General features: G+C 38.4%; 1 protein-coding gene across 8 annotated transcripts in view; it reads right to left on the reverse strand.

Moving 5' to 3' along the window:
• The window catches only part of UTRN (utrophin), a 500,702-nt gene that overhangs the window by 141,815 nt on the left and 339,104 nt on the right, over positions 1-19,783 (reverse strand). For all 8 annotated transcript variants that reach the window (XM_088023855.1, XM_088023858.1, XM_088023856.1 and 5 more), the window contains one exon: positions 10,105-10,277. In XM_088023855.1, the coding sequence (XP_087879981.1) occupies positions 10,105-10,277 (173 nt within the window). The remainder of the gene's footprint in view (positions 1-10,104; positions 10,278-19,783) is intronic.

The raw sequence follows: 19,783 nt of genomic DNA on the forward strand, positions 1-19,783 counted from the left end.
TTTATAGAAAGATACTAAAATGACTTTGAAATAAACAAGATAACACTCGTATACGTACTTCTCTGCATCTTCCTTTTTCCATCATAAAAAGCATGCTGATCTGGCAGAATTTTTGCCTGGAAAATCTGTTCAGGTTATTCTCCAGTAGATTATAACTATGTGTTCAGTGGATTACTACCATATGCCCAAATAAATGCATGCTTCCATAGTAGCCTTCAGTGTTCTAGTTTCAATTTAATTCTTTCATCTTTCAAGATGAAAGCCTTTTCTTGGGCACTGGGTTGAATGCTTTGCAAGTAGAAACCTTAAACTTGTTTTTGGTGTACTTGTACTTTCTCAATTTTACTCTAAACATTTTTAAAGCTTCCCCTTCCTCACAACTACAGATGACCAATCAGTCATCAATCATATTTTCAGAATCTTAAAACATTCCTTTATCTAACTCATATCTGCGGGCACTCACATTCTGGATAACTGGCTTATTATCCTAATTCTCACCTGTTTCAGTTTATTCTTTGGGTACTTGACATGTGCAAAACTAGAGATACTTTCACTGAATGTATCAACCTAGGATGATGTCTACTGCAGAACATGCTTTACACAAGTTAGCTCTCGTTACACTGAATCATTTATTTTACAAGTCTCTAAACATTTTTAAGTGACCAACTATTTTTAAAACTATATAATGCAAAAATTTCTTAGAAGGATCCATAAAAAATGGTACCCCATCATTCAAATATAATAGGGAGGAAACTGTAAATTAATATCTATTTTAAAGTGCAAAAGCCTGGGGCACCTGGGTGGTTCAGCAGGTTGTGTCTCACTCTTGATTTCAGCTCAGGTCATGGTCTCAGGGTCATGAGATCAAGCCCCACGTCAAGCTGAGCGCACAGTCTGCTTGAGATTCTCTTTCTCCCTCTCCTTCTGCCCCCTGTGCCTCTCATGCTCTCTCTCTCTAGCTCTCTCTCAAATAAATAAATAAATCACAAAGCCTTTACTTTTCAATATTTCTTCAAAGAAGTTTCTATTCCTTCTCCCAATGTGCAGATATGAAAAAGAGAGCAAACAGTGTGAGTCAGCAGGGGCATTTATAAAAATAAAATATAGCTTTCCACTTACTCATTACAAACATCTATGGAGCACTCGCACTGATTATCAGGCACTACAAGGTTTCAGAAATGAAAAGTCCTGGGATCAAGGTTAACCAAATATGCTCTGATATAAGAAACCTAACAACAGTTCTCTGAGGGAACCACAGCTTGGAGAAGAAAAAAACTTGCTTAAGGAGAGAATTTGGGATCCAAACTGCAGTCTAACCTCTTTCCACTCCACCGCTTTCATTATGGGCAGCATTTAAGATGGCAGATAGAAACCATGCAGACATATTTAAGACAAGTGAAGAGCCATTTGCAAAGTAGGTCCATCAAAGAATACAATGACCCAAATTAAGGGAGCAAACGCATACTATCCCCTGTCGTGTAAGGAATGCACAGAATTAAATGTCCAATGTGGCATCTTTATCACAAATGAAATTGATTTTTAGTTTATGGTAAAACCCATAGATTATAAATCAAATTATAATGAAAGAAAATACCTTTATTAGTGCAAGCATAACCAGTTACAGTAAGAGGAGATATTCCTGCTCCCAGAAAGGGAGTAAAGATGACTAGGAGAAAAAGGAATTCAGTATGTGCTGAAAAAAACACCAAAGCTGTGCTTCCAATATGGTAGCCACCAATGACATGTAGCTATTTCCATCAAAGTTGAAGTTAATTAAATAAAAATCGAAATTCACATCATCAGTTAACTAGCCACATTTCAAGCACTCCAAATACCACATGTGGCTCGTGGCTACCACACCAAATGGTACAGAGACAGAACATTTCCACCGTCTCAGAAAGTGGCTGAACCAGAGGGGGGAAAAGAAAAAAGAGAGGGACAGAATCTTCCTCTATTTGACTTGAGAAAAGGAAATGTTAGTAGTTTTACAAGATGGTTAGCAAAATCAACTGGCTAAGGCTAAAAGTGGTGTCAGTGACATTGTAGAATGTGATAACAGATGTAATCATGATGTTAAAGGTTAATCTTCTCTAAGGGCTCTTAAAAGGGTGCCCTGAATTTTTAAGAGGCTCATAAAAGAAAGGAAAGATATAATTTTATTTATGAACTCTGTTTTCATTAGATTTTACAATTTCACTGGCCTTTGAAACCATATGTTCATAAGAATCTCTATTAAACATCATTAAGCTGATAAGTGGATATTTAATTAACGTAATTCTAAATTAAATAAATCTAACATAAAAACTTAGGCCGTGTCATTCACATTACTGAATTTATTTCCAATTCACATTTTTTCCAGGGAGTAAAAAATATTGTCAAATTTCCTAAGAGCCTATTTCCTAGCTGACGTTTCAAATCATTACTATTGTCTCTTCTATCAATCTAAGTGAAATATATACTTGTATCTATTGCTTTTAGATTGCAAAGAATATTTCACACACTGGACTTCAGTATTTAAAATCTAATCAAAGTTATCCAAAAAAACTGCAAAATAATATTTAAGATATTAACCCAAGGTGTTGAGCCACAGATTATTACATGGCTCTAATGACCACACCACAGTCCAAGGAGGTAATGCTTGTAAGGCACTTACTATGGGTCTGGCACATGAATATTCAATAAATATTAGCTGTTATTATAATCTTTGGCGACATTCTCTCTTTAAAAACGATGATAAATTAGAGCAAATGCTCCCTGCCATAACAACATTGACTTTAGCACAATTTGAAATACAGAATGCACAGATGGGACATATATCAAAGGCCTCATTCTCAGAAAAGAATAAAGGAAGGCCACGGCAAAGGGAGAGTTTTGGGGAGCTAACAAGGAAGCAAAATCTTTACAAAACAGAGATAGTGGTGAATATGATAGAAAATCATTCAGAAGGGGCGCCTGGGTGGCTCAGTCAGTTAAGCGTCTGACTTCGGCTCAGGTCATGATCCCAGAGTCCTGGGATCGAGTCCCGCGGGGGGAATCCTTGCTCAGCGGGGAGCCTGCTTCTCCCTCTCCCTCTGCCCGCCGCTCCCCCTGCTTGTGATCTCTCTCTCTGTTAAATAAATAAATAAAATCTTAAAATATAAATAATTTTTTTAAACAAGAAAATCATTCAGAATCACAATACCAATTGTTAAGTAGAAAGGGTCAAATTATAAAAGAACTGTCATCATTTTTCACTTTCTCGTACAACACTAGGAAGCCTAGAATCAAGAATGGGGGAGAGAGGGGCACCTGGGTGGCTCAGTAGGTTAAGCATCTGCCTTGGGCTTGGGTCATGATCCCGGAGTCCCGGGATTGAGCCCTGCATTGTGCTCGAATCTGCTTATCCCTCTCCCTCTCCCTCTGCCAGCAACCTGTGCTCGCTCTCTCTCCCTCTCTCTCTCAAATAAATAAAATCTTAAAAAAAAAAAAAAAGAATGGGGGAGAGAGAGTGTGATCATCAGAGTGTCAGGGATTTAAAAGGAGGAGACAAGAAATTCCAGGGGGAGAGAAAATTCACATTATTGAAATGGCTTATGATGGATTCCAAATGAAGTAGAAGGGGTGCATGGAGTCTGAAAAATATTAGGAGAAAGGGAGGCAGGTTTGAAGGAAGGAAAAAAATTAAAAGAGTTCCACAGTTGGAAACATTAAAGGACATGCATTTTTAAACAATCTAGTTGGCATATGTGCTACCGAAATGAGTACTAAACAATCTACTTGAAATATAGTAGATGAATCATATATATAAGATAAAAATACAAAGTTAGGTAATAACATAGAGATGATCCTGGTATATAATAAGCTAATGAAAGATACCCTCTTCATTAGGGCCATAACTTTAGTGTGAAGGAAAACTGATTTACCAATGATGTTGCAAGGAATTCTGATTTGAGGCAACATAGGGATCCTCTCTAACTAACATGACAAAACCAGTGGCATTCAGATGCACATGGCCAGGTGGAATGTAGGAAAATAAAATGTGTGCTCTGGAGAACAGTCTGCCCTTGGTCTCCTGGAGACTGATCATCTCAGGGATGCGAAGAGAACACAGGATGGTTAACTGAGTCCCAGGTATGGCCAGGTCTGTGGGACTTAGAAACAGAACAGGGAGAAAGGCTCTTAGAGACAACGTAAAAATAAACTTGGAAGTCAAAATATAAAAAATTATCAATATGGATACTGACACCAAGGATGACAGATAAGGAAGAGATGAAGAATAAAAGGGAAGCCAGATGCTCAAATCAATGAGTAAAGCAGAAGAGTGTCTTATAGAGCAGGAGGAAGCAGGAGGAAGATGGTAGAGGGTAGAATAACAGATGTATTTACTTCGTAGAAGCTGTTGAGATGGAGCAGCAATGCCTAAGATACAGCAAGGAGGCTGTCAACTTCTTCCTTATCCCCGTGTGGCCGGGCTCCTGCAGCCACTGGTCTGCAGCTCCATACTGAAGTGGATGGCTGGTGTTCCGGTTGTTTGGTGTCTGTAGCAGCTATTGAATACCCAAAATATTCCCACCAGCTGCCAGGTGAGGAAAATGGGAAAGCTACACTCTATCAAAGAGAGCTTTAAGTGAAGTGGGCCACTAAGGGGAAAGCCAACTTTCAAGTATACAGAAAAGTGGAAGGAGAGTTACAGAAATATTAAAGATACAACAGAATTCGGGCATAAGAGAAGACCAGTAAGGACCAACTGTGCTTTAAAGGAACGGGAGGAAAGAATAAAGGGACAGAAAGTGACAATGTGCTCGCCAGGTATCGTTTTCAGCAAGGACTAAGGGAGGCAGGTGGCTGGGAGTCCATATTTGTTAATGAGAACACTTCCCCGCCCAACCCCCTCTCACTGAGCACACTCCTGACCTCTTCTCTGACCCTCCCCTCTCTCAGTCCCTGAAGAGGTGGAGTGAGGAACCTGACTCGTCAATTTGGGGACTAACTGGATGCTTCGCTCAGCCCACCCTTGCCTCTTGAAAGAGGCCTGCAGAGACTGAGTTCCTCCCCACTCTTCCACGTAGGGCTCCTGACCTGGGCGGCCACCTTCTCTGGTGACGGCTGGTAACACTGCCTCCTTCTGGGGTTCAGTTAACAGGGCCCATTGGGCCCTCACTCTAAGCCACCTCCTCTAACCTGGCCTCTGCCAGTAATCAACACGACGCTGTTGTTCTCTCTTGGACATACTTTTATTTCATATTTGCTCAGACTCCAGCCAGGACAGATGGACACCATTTGCTGGGGACCTTCTCAGAGATTCCCAACATTAATGACGAAGACAAAAAATGAGGTAGGAAGAATTTCTATGTCTTTTGAACTAATTAGTGCCAAACAGAATGGTAATCCATGAAAAAATAATAATAATAGTTAACAATTAGTGAGTGCTTACTGTGTACCACTGTTTTAGGCACTTTACACAGGCTAATTAAATGAAATATTCAGGACGACCCTATAAGGAAGTTACCCTTATTACCTCTATTTCACGTATGAGGAGACACATATTGGCTAAGTAACCTGCCCAGAGTGACACAGCTGCGAAGTGTCAAAGCCAGCGTTTGAACTGAGGTGGTTTAGTTCCACAAGGTCAACACTACTAAACACTATCCGGTACCGCTTCTCTTTGAGGGATGCTTCCTATACGAGGGCCTATTACTGAGTATAGTAAACTGTTTTATCTTTTTTAAGAAACTGTTTTATCTTTCTTCTAATTAAGATATAATTAACATCTAACATTCTATTACCTTCAGGTATACAACACATGGATACAGTAGAGGTATATATTACCAAATGATTACCACAAGATGTCTAGTTAACACCTATCGCCACATACAGTTTCAAATTTATATATATTTGTATAAAGAAATATACACCTTTTATAAATACCCAAGTAATAATGAATGTTAATAGAATTTGTTTTGCCCATTTTTTGAAGTTAAAAATGAAGAATATGTCATTTACTTCTTTAGTGAAGCATATCTGATCTATATGAAAGCACAGACAAGTCAATATGGGCAGAGACCTCGGTCTCCAGTTCCTACACATTTGTAACGCTGTTACGTGTAACATAGCAGAGTTACAGCGATGCCTTCTCGCTCACCCCTTCCCTTCACAGCGGAATTACTTGAGAAAATGAGACTGTGTAGACTAGTTCTGTTTCTACTTCTCCACTTCCCGTTCTGACTCTGCAGTCCTCTGAGATCACATTTTCACCTCAAACAAAACACTGTCCCAGCAAAGAGTCACCAAGGCCCTTCCCATTGCGCCTGGCCTCTGTAGCCCTGATCTTACTCCACTCCCTCAGCTGCCCGCACCACTAGCCACACCCCCTCCCTTCAAAACCCCTCCTCCCTCCGCTCTTGACAACATTCTAGGGTCTCCTCTCCTCAGGGCCACCCACTTCCCGGGTGCCTTTGCTGGCTTTCCTTTCCTTCACCTATTCCTTATATATTAGGGCTTCCTGGGATTCTTTGCTGTGTCCTCATTTTTCACCCTCTTGCCTACTCACAATGCCTTGCCTGCCACCTCCATCTGCGTACTCCCCATCTTGCCATTTCTTTATTTGGCCGACAGCTCTCCTTTGAAGAGATGTCCATCCAATGGCTACTGGCAGTTTGTTTCTGAATATCTCAATAGTACCGCAACATGAACCGAGTACCTATTCAGTGTCTCTTCCCTTTCCCGGATACTGAAGAGGTCTGTTAGCAGCAATCCCTGTCTTCAGAATTGCACTATCTGATAAAGCATCTTCCACGGGCATGTGGGAGGGATCTTTCCAAAGCTCACATCTAATTATGTCACCTAAAATTCTATTCAAATAGAATTCAAATTCTATTACAGAGGAATGAGCGTGGTGCACACAGCTGTTCCACAAGTGTGCCTCACCACTCTACCTTTTTTCTAGCCACAATCTTTTCCCCTCCACACCAATTCAGCCAGACTGAATGAACTTCTTCACTGTTCCATGAAAACAGTGTTATGTCAAGCCTCCTGCCAACATGTCCTTCTGCAGGGCTGACGCAATCCATCTGGAGAATAACTGTACACCCTTTTGAGGCTCAGCTTAGTAACTGCTTCTCTTATGAAGCCTTTGATGATCATCCAAAGAGAAAGTAAGCACTGCCTTCATTGAACCCACCTTGAACTGGATAGACCTGTGAGCCCGCTAGGACAGGAACCATACCTCGTTTATTATTTGCAATGCCTTAAACACAGAAGTTTGTTCTTATTAACTGCTTGAATAAATGCCTGAATCTCCAGAGGTGGGTAATGAGGCTAAATATTTTTTTAATTCATTATCACATTAATAAGACACTTTACTAAACGATGAACATTCGGCGGGGGGGGGAAGAGAGAGAGAGGGAAACAAATCATGAGAGACTCTTAACTATAGAGAACAAACTGGGGGTTGATGGAGGGAGGGAGGTGGGGGATGGGCTAGACGGGTGATGGGTATTAAGGAGGGCACTTGTGATGATGAGCACTGGGTGTTATATGTAAATAATGAACCACTGAACTCTACTCCTGAACCAATATTGAACTGCACGTCAACTAACTAGAACTTAAATTTTAAAAAATTTTTAAATTTAAAAAATAAAAATAACACACTTTACTGGAATGTATGATCTATCTTGATGCAGAAGTCCACTAGCAAAAATTTACTCTCCCATCTTCTAAAAATATAATTTATTTATTAGATAATATTGCAACAGTACTTTATGAGCTCTTTCTTTTCAGGTTAGAAAATAAAATGTGACTTGGTAGACTTAGGAATAGCATCTGTGGAAGACCAAAGATTTTTCTGTCCGTAGCTTTCCATTTGGAATGTTCTCTTTATGACGTGAGCCTTCAATAAACTTTCCTTCCTAAAGAGCGCATCCTCCAAACTCCCCAAATGCCAGCACCACGTGCCCTATTTTCACCAGGACCAGCACTATGGCTTTTCATTTGTTAGACTAGATGTTGGTTTTGCTAGAACCTCAGTGAATGTTTTTCACCGAATTAACATTTTAAATCATTTTATTTATTTTTATTTATGGGGAACAGAAAGTTGTAACCCAATGGGATATGGCCAGTTGAAATTTGAATCTTAAATAAGCATAAGTATATTCTCTCACTATACAATACTCCCAAATTGTCCTCTCTTTTTTTTTTACCTTTTTTTAAAAAGATTTTGTTTATTTATTTGACAGAGAGATAGCGAGAGCAGGAACACAAGCAGGAGGAGTGGGAAAGGGAGAATCAGGCTTCCCACCGAACAGGGAGCCTGATGCGGGGCTCGATCTCAGGACCCTGGGATCATGACCTGAGCCGAAGGCAGACGCTTAACGACTGAGCTACCCAGGTGCCCCCCAAATTGTCCTCTCTTATCTTAAAAGGTAGTTGGCTGATGCTGTCATGATCTCCAAGAGGATCTTTACTCAGAGGCTGCCATGGTCATGCTCAATTACCCCCTTCCTTAAGGGCAAAAAGAAGTATAAATCTCTCTCTATGAGACCCAGAAGAATAAAAACCTTTGAGGACATCTCTTTAGAAAGAAAAATTTTCTTAAAAGTTTATTCACAACAAATAATCACTACAGATTTCTACTCTCTAGGAACTGGTTCCATGAAATCCAGACGCCAGATGAAGCAGATCCACTGAGCCCCTTTACATAAGAAAAAATAAACTAGATGCTACATTAGATAGCCTTTACATAGGTTAAGGAACTACCAGATTATCCCATTCAATCTTCCCAGCAATCATGTGGATTAAATATTTATATCTTGATTGTGTGAATGAGAAAAATAAAGCTCAGAGAGACTGTCTTGTCTAAGATCAGTAAGTAAACAGCAAAGTCAAAGAATCAAACTTAAAATCATTTTGTTTAAGGTTGTATACTTTTCAATACATCATACAGTTTCTGAATCTTAAAACACACTGACCCAGATGTAAGATCCAGGTCTTCTTCTTTTTTTTTTTTTTTTAAGATTTTATTTAATTATTTGAGAGAGAGAGAGCAAGCAGGAGGAGGGAGAGGGACAAGCAGACTCTGAGCCGAGCATGGAGCCCAATGTGGGGCTCAATCTCACAACCCTGAGATCATGACCTGAGCTGAAATCAAGAGCTGGACGCTCAACAGACTGAGCCACCCAGGCACCCCAATATCCAGGTCTTTCTACCAACATTCCTCTTTTGGATCTTTGCTCAGTAGCACATTCTCAGTCAGTTTCCTGTAAACTCATATCCAGTTGGGTACTGTTCACCATCTATTAAATGTAATTCTAGACTCCCAATAGCATTAATAAATGTCACCCTCAATAGTTTTTCAGGGTCCTTTCCTAGTCAGCATTCTGGTCCTCAAATTCATCCTGTTTTAATTTTACACTCTCCAAAAGCAGACATTAATCATCAGTTTCCCATTTCAGTGTCCATGAGCAATATTTAATTTCTATAAATACATTTTCCAATTGGACATACAAATAGCATGATGAAGCAAAACATTCACTACCAAGAGTCAGAAAGATCTAGGTTCAAATCCTGGCTTGGCACTTGTTAGCTGAAAAACTTGGCAAGTTCCTTGTTTTCAGTAAGCCTCTATTTCCTCATGTAAGGAAGGATGTTACTATTCACCCACCAGGATATTTTGAATACTAAGTAATGTTTGTAAAGAGGCTAACATAGTACTTGGTCAAAGAAAACACTCAATAATTAGCAGGTATTGGTAACATTACTTTTCTTAGTATTAGATTTAAAATATGAAGTGCAAATTTGGGAATAGTCAAGAGCAGTTGGCAGCAGGCCCTTCATAAAAATGGAGCTAAAACTGTAACTTAAAAAAAAAAGTTTTTGCATTTAAAACTTTTTTTTAAGATTTTATTTTTAAGTAATCTGTACACCCAATGTGGGGCTCAAACTCACAACCCCGAGATCAAGAGTTGCATGTTCTATCGACTGAGCCAGCCAGGCGTCCCTGCATTTAAATCTTAAACTACTTCTGAGAAAGTAGCATGATGGTAAGGCTACGCATTCTCTTTCTGATATGCAAAAACCATAAAAATCTCCCTCCCCCATCATTTTTATTTTGATATTGACTATTCTGACCTGATGCTGGCAGATTTGGCTTTTAAGTCATTCCATCTTTGGTTCATATCATCCAGGCGATGCTGAAGCATAGTAGCCTCTTCAGAATTTCCCAAAGCTTTTACCATCTTCTGCCTGTTTCCATCAATGCTTTTAAATATGTCATTATGTGCATCAATTTCTGCCTGGATATCCTAAAGAGAAAAGAGCAGAGACAATGCAAATGTTAGGTATTAGTGTCAACACTACCTTGGGGTTGCTATATAGGACTTTATTTTTTTATAGTCCACAGATGAGGGGTTTTTTAAGCAAAATAGTTAAATTCGCCTTAAATGATAACAAATTCAAGCATTTCCACAATGTTCTGATGTTGAAAATAATAGTGTTCAAACCTTCAATATATTGATTCCCCAGTTCTTGAAAACAGAACGTAGTAAAATCTAAATTTCATGTATCAGTTGGTTAGCTGTGGGTATTTCAGATTCATGAGAAATTCTTGAAATTATATAATTATTCTTGCGAAATCACTGAATGCTGCTTAATACCCAGACTCTTTCTCCTCTTTGTACCTGGGCAAAACTGCCCTCAAACTATGATGTTTTATAGAGATATCACTTAATTTTACTTTTTTTTTTTACCTTTGGACAAACTTAATAGTTTGTCCTTCCAATCTAATAAAATTTATTCCTAAAATTTTAAAAGAACATTTTCATAAAAATGTTTATCTTCATTAAGAAATAAAAACCAATGACAAAATAATATTTCTCCTGTTAAATAGAAAATTTTTTTTCTGAAGTAAATTTGAGTATAAAGTAAAATAAGAATTGTTATAAATTAAATAAAAACTGGTTCGGACTTTGAAGAAGCATTTTGGCAATCTGTATCAAAAGCCTTAAAACTGTTGAAATTACCTATCCTGAGAAGATTTATATATACACATTTATCACATCAATTGTTTTTAAAGTAAAACAGTGGAAACCATTATAATACATTAATGGTATATAATATTAGGTTTAAAAATGAAGGATACAAAACTATATTATGATGTTAATTTAATTTTTAAGGTAGGTGTTCAAATTAGCATATGTTTTTGTATATCACCATATATACCTACATCAAAAAACTGTAAGAAATATCAAAATAGTATAATCTCTGTACAAGAAAATTAAAGGTGATTTTGGTTTTCTTCTATACACTTCTCTGAGTTTCCAAGATTCTACAAAAACAGGGTTTCTTTTTGTAATTAGATAAACATAACAAATTTAAGATTAAAATACAGAGGGTCTTTATCAATTTTTTAATACTCTCCATTACAAGGTTATCAACACAATTATCTGTATCAATTTGGCAATCGTCTTTTCTTCCCGAATAAAATGAAAGCAAGCTAGTTGTAGCCAACTCTAGTGTGACAATCACTATCATCCAATAAATGAGTGTGAACTTACAAACAGAAGAGTAAGCACCCAAGAGGGCCATGAAGGTGTGCAGTTAGTCTCTATGACATTAGCTGTTAATGAATATTAGGGTAACTTATGACAGAAATTAAAAAATTATTTCAGGTAATGAATCTAAATTAGTAAAAGGAGAATAAACTCTTAAACACCATAATTTTATTACCTTTCTCATCTTCAGTTTTCCTTTATAAGCCCCACTCGTCTTAAGTTTCCCAATTCCAAATGAGCACGATGAAAAAGTAAATAGAAATTTTTTAAATACTCGGAATGCTTTCATTAATTTAGAAATCATTCCTGATTAGCAATCCATCAAGAACCAATGCTTACAGGCTGAGATCTAAAAGATTGTTCTTCCTGTATCTACTGGCCTAGACTAACCAGAAGGACACATGGAAAGAAAGGCTTTTTGCACCTCACTATACAATAAGCATGGTAGGAAGGTGTCATTTCCATGAGGTTAAAGGGCAGAAGTGCTGTATTCTAATTTCTGAGAAGATTTGTGATGTCTAACATGACACGAATAGGTTCAGATCTGAGGAGGGGTAAGATGAACAGAGTTTGATGGACAGCTTCTACAAAATTTATGCTCCAAATTTGCAAACCTATTAGTATCTGACGCTAAGGACAAAGCCAAATCAGGTCCACCTGCAAAGTGTGATCTAGGTACATCCAGAATTGGTGTTCACCACCAAACAAAACTCTCAGTTTGTTGACTCTTGTGCATTTCACTAGCCCCTCGATTCCACAGATGGCAGAGCAGACACCAACAGGGGAGCAAGGGACAGAGCCAGGTCCTGATTCAAGGTGCTCAGGCGGGACAACATTATGTGCATAAAATGGCAATCTCAATATAATTTCAGTTTGGGATGCTTTAAATAGAAATTCTTGGTGAAAAAGAAAAAGATAAGCAAAGTTCTGTTGAAAGGTCCTTTGGTGTCATCTCCTGAACCTAGTCCTTATTCTTTAGGATGTAACTATTGTATTCTTGTGTCCTGAAATGCATTTCAAGACTTCTAAAGAGATAGATTTAAAGATCAATAGTTTTAAGCTCATGCTATACATATGCATGATAGAAATCTTTCTCAAGAAGCTCAACAGGGGCACCTGGGTGGCTCAGTTGGTTAAGCATCTGCCTTCGGCTCAGGTCATGATCTCAGGGTCCTGGGATCAAGCCCTGCATCTGGCTCCCTGCTCAGTGGGGAGTCTGCTTCTCCCTCTCCCTCTGCCCCCCCCCCATTCACAAGCTCTCTCTTTCTCTCTCTCTTGCATGTGCATGTTCTCAAATAAATAAGTGCAAGCTGGTACAGCCACTCCGGAAAACAATATGGAGCTTCCTCAAGACATTAAAAATAGAGCTACCCTACAACCCAGCAATTGTACTATTAGTTATTTAACCCACAGATACAGATGTAGTGAAAAGAAAGGGCACGTACACCCCAATGTTCATAGCAGCAATGTCCACAATAGCAAACTGTGGAAGGAGCCGAGATGTCCTTCAACAGACGAATGGATAAAGAAGATGTGGTTCATATATACAATAGAATATTACTCAACCATCAGAAAGGATGAATACCTACCGTGTGCATCTACATGGATGGAACTGGAGGGGATTATGCTAAGTGAAATAAGTCAATCAGAGAAAGACAATTATCATATGATTTCATTTATATATCGAACATAAGGAATAGTGTGGAGGACCACAGGGGAAGGGAGGGAAAACTGAAGGGGAAGAAATCAGAGAGGGAGAGAAGCCATGAGAAACTTGGAACCCCAGGAAACAAACCGAGGGTTGCAGAAGGGAGGGGGGTGGGGCGATGGGGTAACTGGGTGATGGGCATTAAGGAGGGCACGTGATGTGATGAGCACTGCATGTTATATGCAACTAATGAATCGTTGAACACTACCTCAGAAACTAATGATGTACTATATGTTGCCTAACTGAACACAATAATAAATAAATAAATAAATAAATAAATAAATAAATAAATAAATAAAATCTTCAAAAAAAAAAAAAAGAAGAAGAAGAAGCAACTCAACAGCACATTGAGCAAGGCATCTCTTTGCTCTTTACTGCCAACATGAATCTGGACTCAAATTTCCTGTATAGGTTCCTAAACACTATCAGTGAACCACACTCAAAATCACAAGGGAACTTCAAACCACTACTTCCTGAAGTAGCCTGACATATTTGCTTCGTTTCATAGTCAAGAGAAGTAGGAAGATAGAAGTGTACTAACATCCACAAATAGTTTTTATTTCAGGTTTCACAAAAGTATTCTACAACATTTACATCAGTAAATCTGTATACCAAGAACATAAAGCAAATTTGGCTCCTGATACCCAGTCAAGTGAGGCCTTTCCCAACCCAGCCACAAAGACAAATGGAGTAGAACAGAGCTGCATCACTGGCCAGTCAATGATTGTAGGTATTTCTATCAAGTCTTGGTTAAGAGGACTACCAGTCATCATATATTCATACTGGAATGTAAATTTTGGTATGTGAAAAACCCTTCCACACATGAGCCTCCACAAAAATTAGGAAAAAAAATCAACAACCAGAAAGTGATCAACGAAATCAGCATACATTATTTTGTTTTATGTAACATTTGATGGCATATTTACTGGGCCAAATATATTAAAAGCTCCTAAAGTCAGAAAAATCATCTTAATATTTATTCTGTATTCTTCATGGTCTCTGCTACACAGAATGAGCTTAGCATAAAACAGAGATAGGTAGATAGATAAATGTATAAATGCGTGAATGAAAGTATCTAGTTCATTTTGATCAGCATATTAGCCAATACAATACCAAGGAAAATCAGACAATCACACAATTGGAAGGAAGTGTAGTAATCATTTTGTTTAATCTCTTCATTTAAAAAAATTTAATATGGGAACCTAAAATTACTTAGATGCTTGCACTGCAAAGCCCTGCCTAATCTTTCCCTGGAAATTTAGAATTACATGCAGTTAATGAATTATGTTCCTTCATAGATGATTGTACAATGATGCACTGGTTTTAAAATCAAAATGCCAGCACAGGAAGCTGTTAGATCATGACCCTGATGTAGCACCAAATGCTAAAATAAATTGAAATTCCATGAAGGAGGGTTTACTTTCACCACATAGCTGAGGGACTTGCCCTACTAATGCTTACCTCTGTCACCTGCAAGCCATTCTGAACATTAAGCAGCACAAAATCGTTACTGATGATTAGTTATGGGAATGTAATCCATGCAGAAGCACAAAGCAATGCTCTCCCAAGCATTTAACATGAGCCGGTCATGTGCACAGAGAGGCCAAAGCAAAGTATTCAAGCAGTTGAACTAACATTTAAAAATAGACAAAGGGATATCTAAGGATTCAGTTGAAACATACCTTCTAACAATATAAGCAGAATGTAGAAGGTTAGGAGAAGCCAGGGGTTAGGATAGGAGGATGATAGAGGAAAACACCAAAAGCATTAAGACGTACACTGTCAGCGCAGCCTTCCAGAAGATGGCTACGAAGCTCACAGAGATTCACTTGTGCACAACATCTACGACCCAGGTCAAAATTAACCTCATAAATAAAGGAAAATATTTATTTAGTTGCTTATTTGATAACTGATATTTTCATACCAATTTTGCCCTTAACTGGACATTTCTCTAATTATCTAACCCATAGAGATAGTATATGCCAACACTTTACAATGTATGTCACATATATTTTACTACTTTATAATGTTCTATAATCAAGTAGTGACTATAACTATGTGAGCAAAAATGTTTCTTTGGATTATGATAAATAGAACTGCTTGAACCCTCTGCTAGGAAACAGAGATTAAGAATATAGTACCCCTAGAAATTCTTCAACAACTGAATTAATGCTAGAATAGATTCATCCTCTTCGGACCTTGTTGACATAATTTTGGTTTATTTTTGCATGGCATATTTACCTAACCCTACATGGCCACAGTAATGTTTTCTCTGAAGGAGTCCTAACCCCTTTCCTGAAGGTGAAAAAGTGAGGTCAGCAACGACTTCCCTACCATATCCCAAGGCTCGGGCTAAATCAACAAAGTTAACCATTAGGGGAAAAGAAATCCGCTGTTCCTTTCAAAAACAAGACTGGAATTCAGAGACAGTTCAGGATTGATTAACAGGAGCTCAGTGGGACTGTTGCCAGAGATTTGTGTTTTGAAAGTGAGGAATCATAACTTTAAGAAGTCAGATATTACCTAAAAATAATACAACCAAATAACATCATCAAAGTTCATCATATGATATGTAAATATGCTTTGAAGCTTTTGTGAAGCTTCTGGGATAGTGAGTAATTGTAATTAATTATTCAACTAATTATTATGATTAATTTATTAATTTCAATACATTATTCAATTAATTATTTATAAACTACATTTTCACTCAACTAATCTCATAGATTTTAATCACTCAATAATTATGGAATCACATTTGACAGACAATAGAAAGTAGTATTACCTGGTCTATAGCAGCATTTATAAAGTAAGAAATCAATGCCAGTAATGTTCTTTTCCCATTATCTATGATTATAAATATGTTAGACAACAGAGTAGAAAAAAGTTAAATTACTAGGTGGAACAAGCTCACAATTAACTGCCCTTCCAAGATAATTTGAACAAGCCAACTTGCAATGATAAAGAATCAATAAACAAACTACAGTTTAAATTCCAACACAGCAAACATTGCTTTTAATCAAAATATCTTTCATAACCAAAAAAAATGTTCCAAGTCCTTGATTCTATACCAGTTGTTACTGAAACATATTAAGATCCTTGAATTGAAATACAGTGGCCTCCCTCCTGGAGTGCGCAGGTTTGATCGACATGAACACAAGCTCCTTAGGGGCAGTTATTAAATGTTTCATGTGGCCAAATTACTGCCCCACCTTAACTCTCCAAATAAGATAGTATAATCAAAACTGAACAGGTTTAAAAACCGAAAAATATGGCATGTTAAGTGTTTAAAACTATAACCCTGGAGCACCCAACTCCAGGGTCCACCAGATCACCTCTTGATCTATCCTATCACCAAGCAAGCTCTCAATTTCCTCCCCCCATCCACATGCCCCTACATTAACCTCAAACCCATCTTTTAAGTCCCAGTTTAAATGTCATTTCTGCAGGAAAGACTTCTCTGCACCTGGATTTAAGATTAGGGCTACCTGTTACTCTCGTAGTTCCCTCTACATTTGCTCAATCACACAGTTGTAGTAAAACATTTTCCCTGTTTAAGGTCTGTATCCTCCCGTTAGGCCGCAAGCTCAATGAGGGTATGTCTACCCTATGCCCCCACTCCATCCCTGCACTCAGCCCAGTGCCTGGTACATACATACTATGCACTTCATAAATATTTGCTAACTGCTGAACAAATGAATAGACCTTGGAATTGGAAGTTTACTGTGTCTTAATGTACACATTTGTTTTAAAATTAAACATTGCAAATTTAGCAGTAAAATACAGCTTCAAATTATGATTTTTAAAAATACTCACCCTAAAGGGGTAAATGCTATAAAGGAAATTAATCATTGCGTGCCTTCTCTTTGTCACTATGGGAAGTCATCTTCCCCAAAGGATTCACCAAGAGAGTAGTAACTACTCAAAGACATCTGCATGCACACACACACACACCCCGTTAGAAAATTATCATCATTAATCACCTGGCAGTAGAACCGCATAAATTAATAAAACACAACAGTCACTCAAAATGTCACTGAGCTACAACTGTCCATTACTCTATCTTCTGTGACTCCTAAGTAAATCGAATAGACAGTATACAATGCAAATGGCTCAAGTATAACAGTACAATTGGGCACTGAAGCCATCAGATAATTCCTTTGTGAAGTACTTTCAAGGAGAAAATTAACTGACTAAAATCAGGGGGGGCACTAAAACCAACTCATAGGCAGGATTTCAGAGAGGTGATCTGGTGGACCAACTTTCTGTGCCAAGTCAACTGTGAGTCTGGCCTGAGTAATCAAGCTGCGCACATGGTCAGCATCTCCCCTCTCCTCCCTGGGCTAGATGAAAAGTGCCTGCTTGCTGGCAGGCATATCTTGCCACAAGGTCATCCTCTGTCGATAAGAAGTTCCAGTCTCAACCTCCTCTTTAGGACCACTCTGGGGTCCCCATGGTTTCTGTCAGCTGGGATTTCCTGATCCCTGCTGAGATGTCACTTTGAGGGAACAGTAGAGAACGCCGCCTGCCTTCTGGATTCCCGGGGATGCTCAGCATTGTCTTTTCTGGTTCTAAGAGATTAGGAATGAGTACCAAGGGTAATTTGTCCTTCCTGCCTTTGCTGGAAAACCAATCCTGGCATCACCCATTTTGAGACTCGATAACCAAATTACAGATTGCAATCATGTGTCAAACATTCATGTATGAACAGATACTCAATATAAATCACAAGACCACTGGGTTTCTCTAAAATTCAAAAATGTCAACCATAACACCCCCTTTCAATTGCTCTCACAAATAAAGGGCTGTCTTGAAGTTATGTGAAGATCTGCAGTCATTTGGATATTTCAATTACTGAGCAGTCTACCATTTTTCAGATTAACCATCATTGGAAGACCCATCACATCCCAACTGTGGACCCTCGTGTTCTTAAAGCCTGAAATGGCTTCAGGAGCACAGCAAAATTACCTTTTGGCTAAACCTCAGACGGCAGAATTTCAACCACTGGCATGACAAGTGTTAAATCACTACGGTCAGTATTTTCTCAAGAAGCAGATCACTAGTACTGAGGAAAAGACAGGTCTAAGGGAATTGAGAGTAAAAGATCTATGGAAAGATTGTTATTCAGCTTCTGAAGGTATCATGTGGCTTTTGCATTACAGCAGTAGGCCCTGGTGCTTCCCTAAAAATGGTATTATTGCTTTCTGAGCTGGAGGAAGGTAGGCAGTTGTATTTGAGAGGTGTGAGGTAGTGGTACCTTTCCATAACACCAGTTTTCCTGGCAATGAATCAATGTAGCAAAAGCTATATGAGACAGCTTTTGTGAAAATACACAAAGGATTTTTTTTAAATAGTCGACTTGGAGAAAAATATATTCATGTGCGACAACTTTCTACAAATGAAATATGGCAAAGAGATTAACTCTCACATAGATTTTTATAAAGGTGTCTAACACAAAAGTAAAAATACACGGAGAACTTCGGACTGTGAGTGGTAGCAAGACTGTTTCTTTGAGTTTGCCTTTGTCTCAAAAAAAAAAAAAAAATCCCAAATCAAGCCTTTGATAGGAATAAGCCAGCAGACTTCTTTTACTGTCAACTCAACTACTAAAATAAGAAACAGGCAGACAGTAAGATTTGGGAGTTAAAAGAGGAAATATACTAATATGACCAGAACTTGTAACTTTGCCAATAAAATGGCCAGAAGACTGAGGCAGGTTACTGACCTCTGGTATCTGACCTAGGCTTTTAGACTAATAGCAGCAATTACAATACAAAAGTCCAGCTATTGCCCACAATTACTGCCTCTCAGGGGGTCTAAGTAATGAATTATTCATGCTACATATGCCCTATACCTTTTTAGGAAGAAACAGACAAATCTATACAAACCAAGCTAACAGACCTCTTTATGGTCATAAAGTTTGTCACCTGCTGTTCCCAGCTGCCATAAAAAAGATATTCTCTCCCTCCTCTGCCCCTTTTAAATGGTGAGCATTTGGGAACCATCCCTATTCTCAGGAATTTAGGTGCTTAACAACATATTAAAGCGAGAGGTCAAAGTACAGTCCTGTGTTACAATCCTTACTACTACAGTTGGGGTGTAGGAGAGATGGGGGGTGGGGGGGAGCCTCCAGCGAGGAGAAGCTACATTCTTCTTTCTCCATACTCTTCCTACCACACTGTTTCTAAATCACCAGGAGGGAAGCAATGACTGCAATTGTTTTGGAAAAGCTTCTAAATTTTTCAAATGACATGGTTTTATGCCTTTTTCCTCTGGCAATTGTAGTTTTCGTAAGAAAAAGTCCATTATTCTTTAATGACTCAATACAGTCTTGCTTATATTTGTACTTGTAACGAACCATGGGGTATTCACTGTGAAAGCCACTGAGCACATCTTTAACAACTGATAAATAATTGATTTATGCACATAGTGAAATTACTTTACTTCTTTCTTTTTCTTTACATACTGGAAGTTGAATGAAGATAAGTGCTTGGCATCCAAAGGCTAAGGAAGGGCAGGAGCCCAGGAGCAGCATGTTGAGGTTTTCTGTTTT

This window comes from Eumetopias jubatus, unplaced genomic scaffold, assembly GCF_037043125.1.
Source record: "Eumetopias jubatus isolate StellerSeaLion01/CBP00866 unplaced genomic scaffold, mEumJub1_p1.0 scaffold_6, whole genome shotgun sequence".
Taxonomy (NCBI): domain Eukaryota; kingdom Metazoa; phylum Chordata; class Mammalia; order Carnivora; family Otariidae; genus Eumetopias; species Eumetopias jubatus.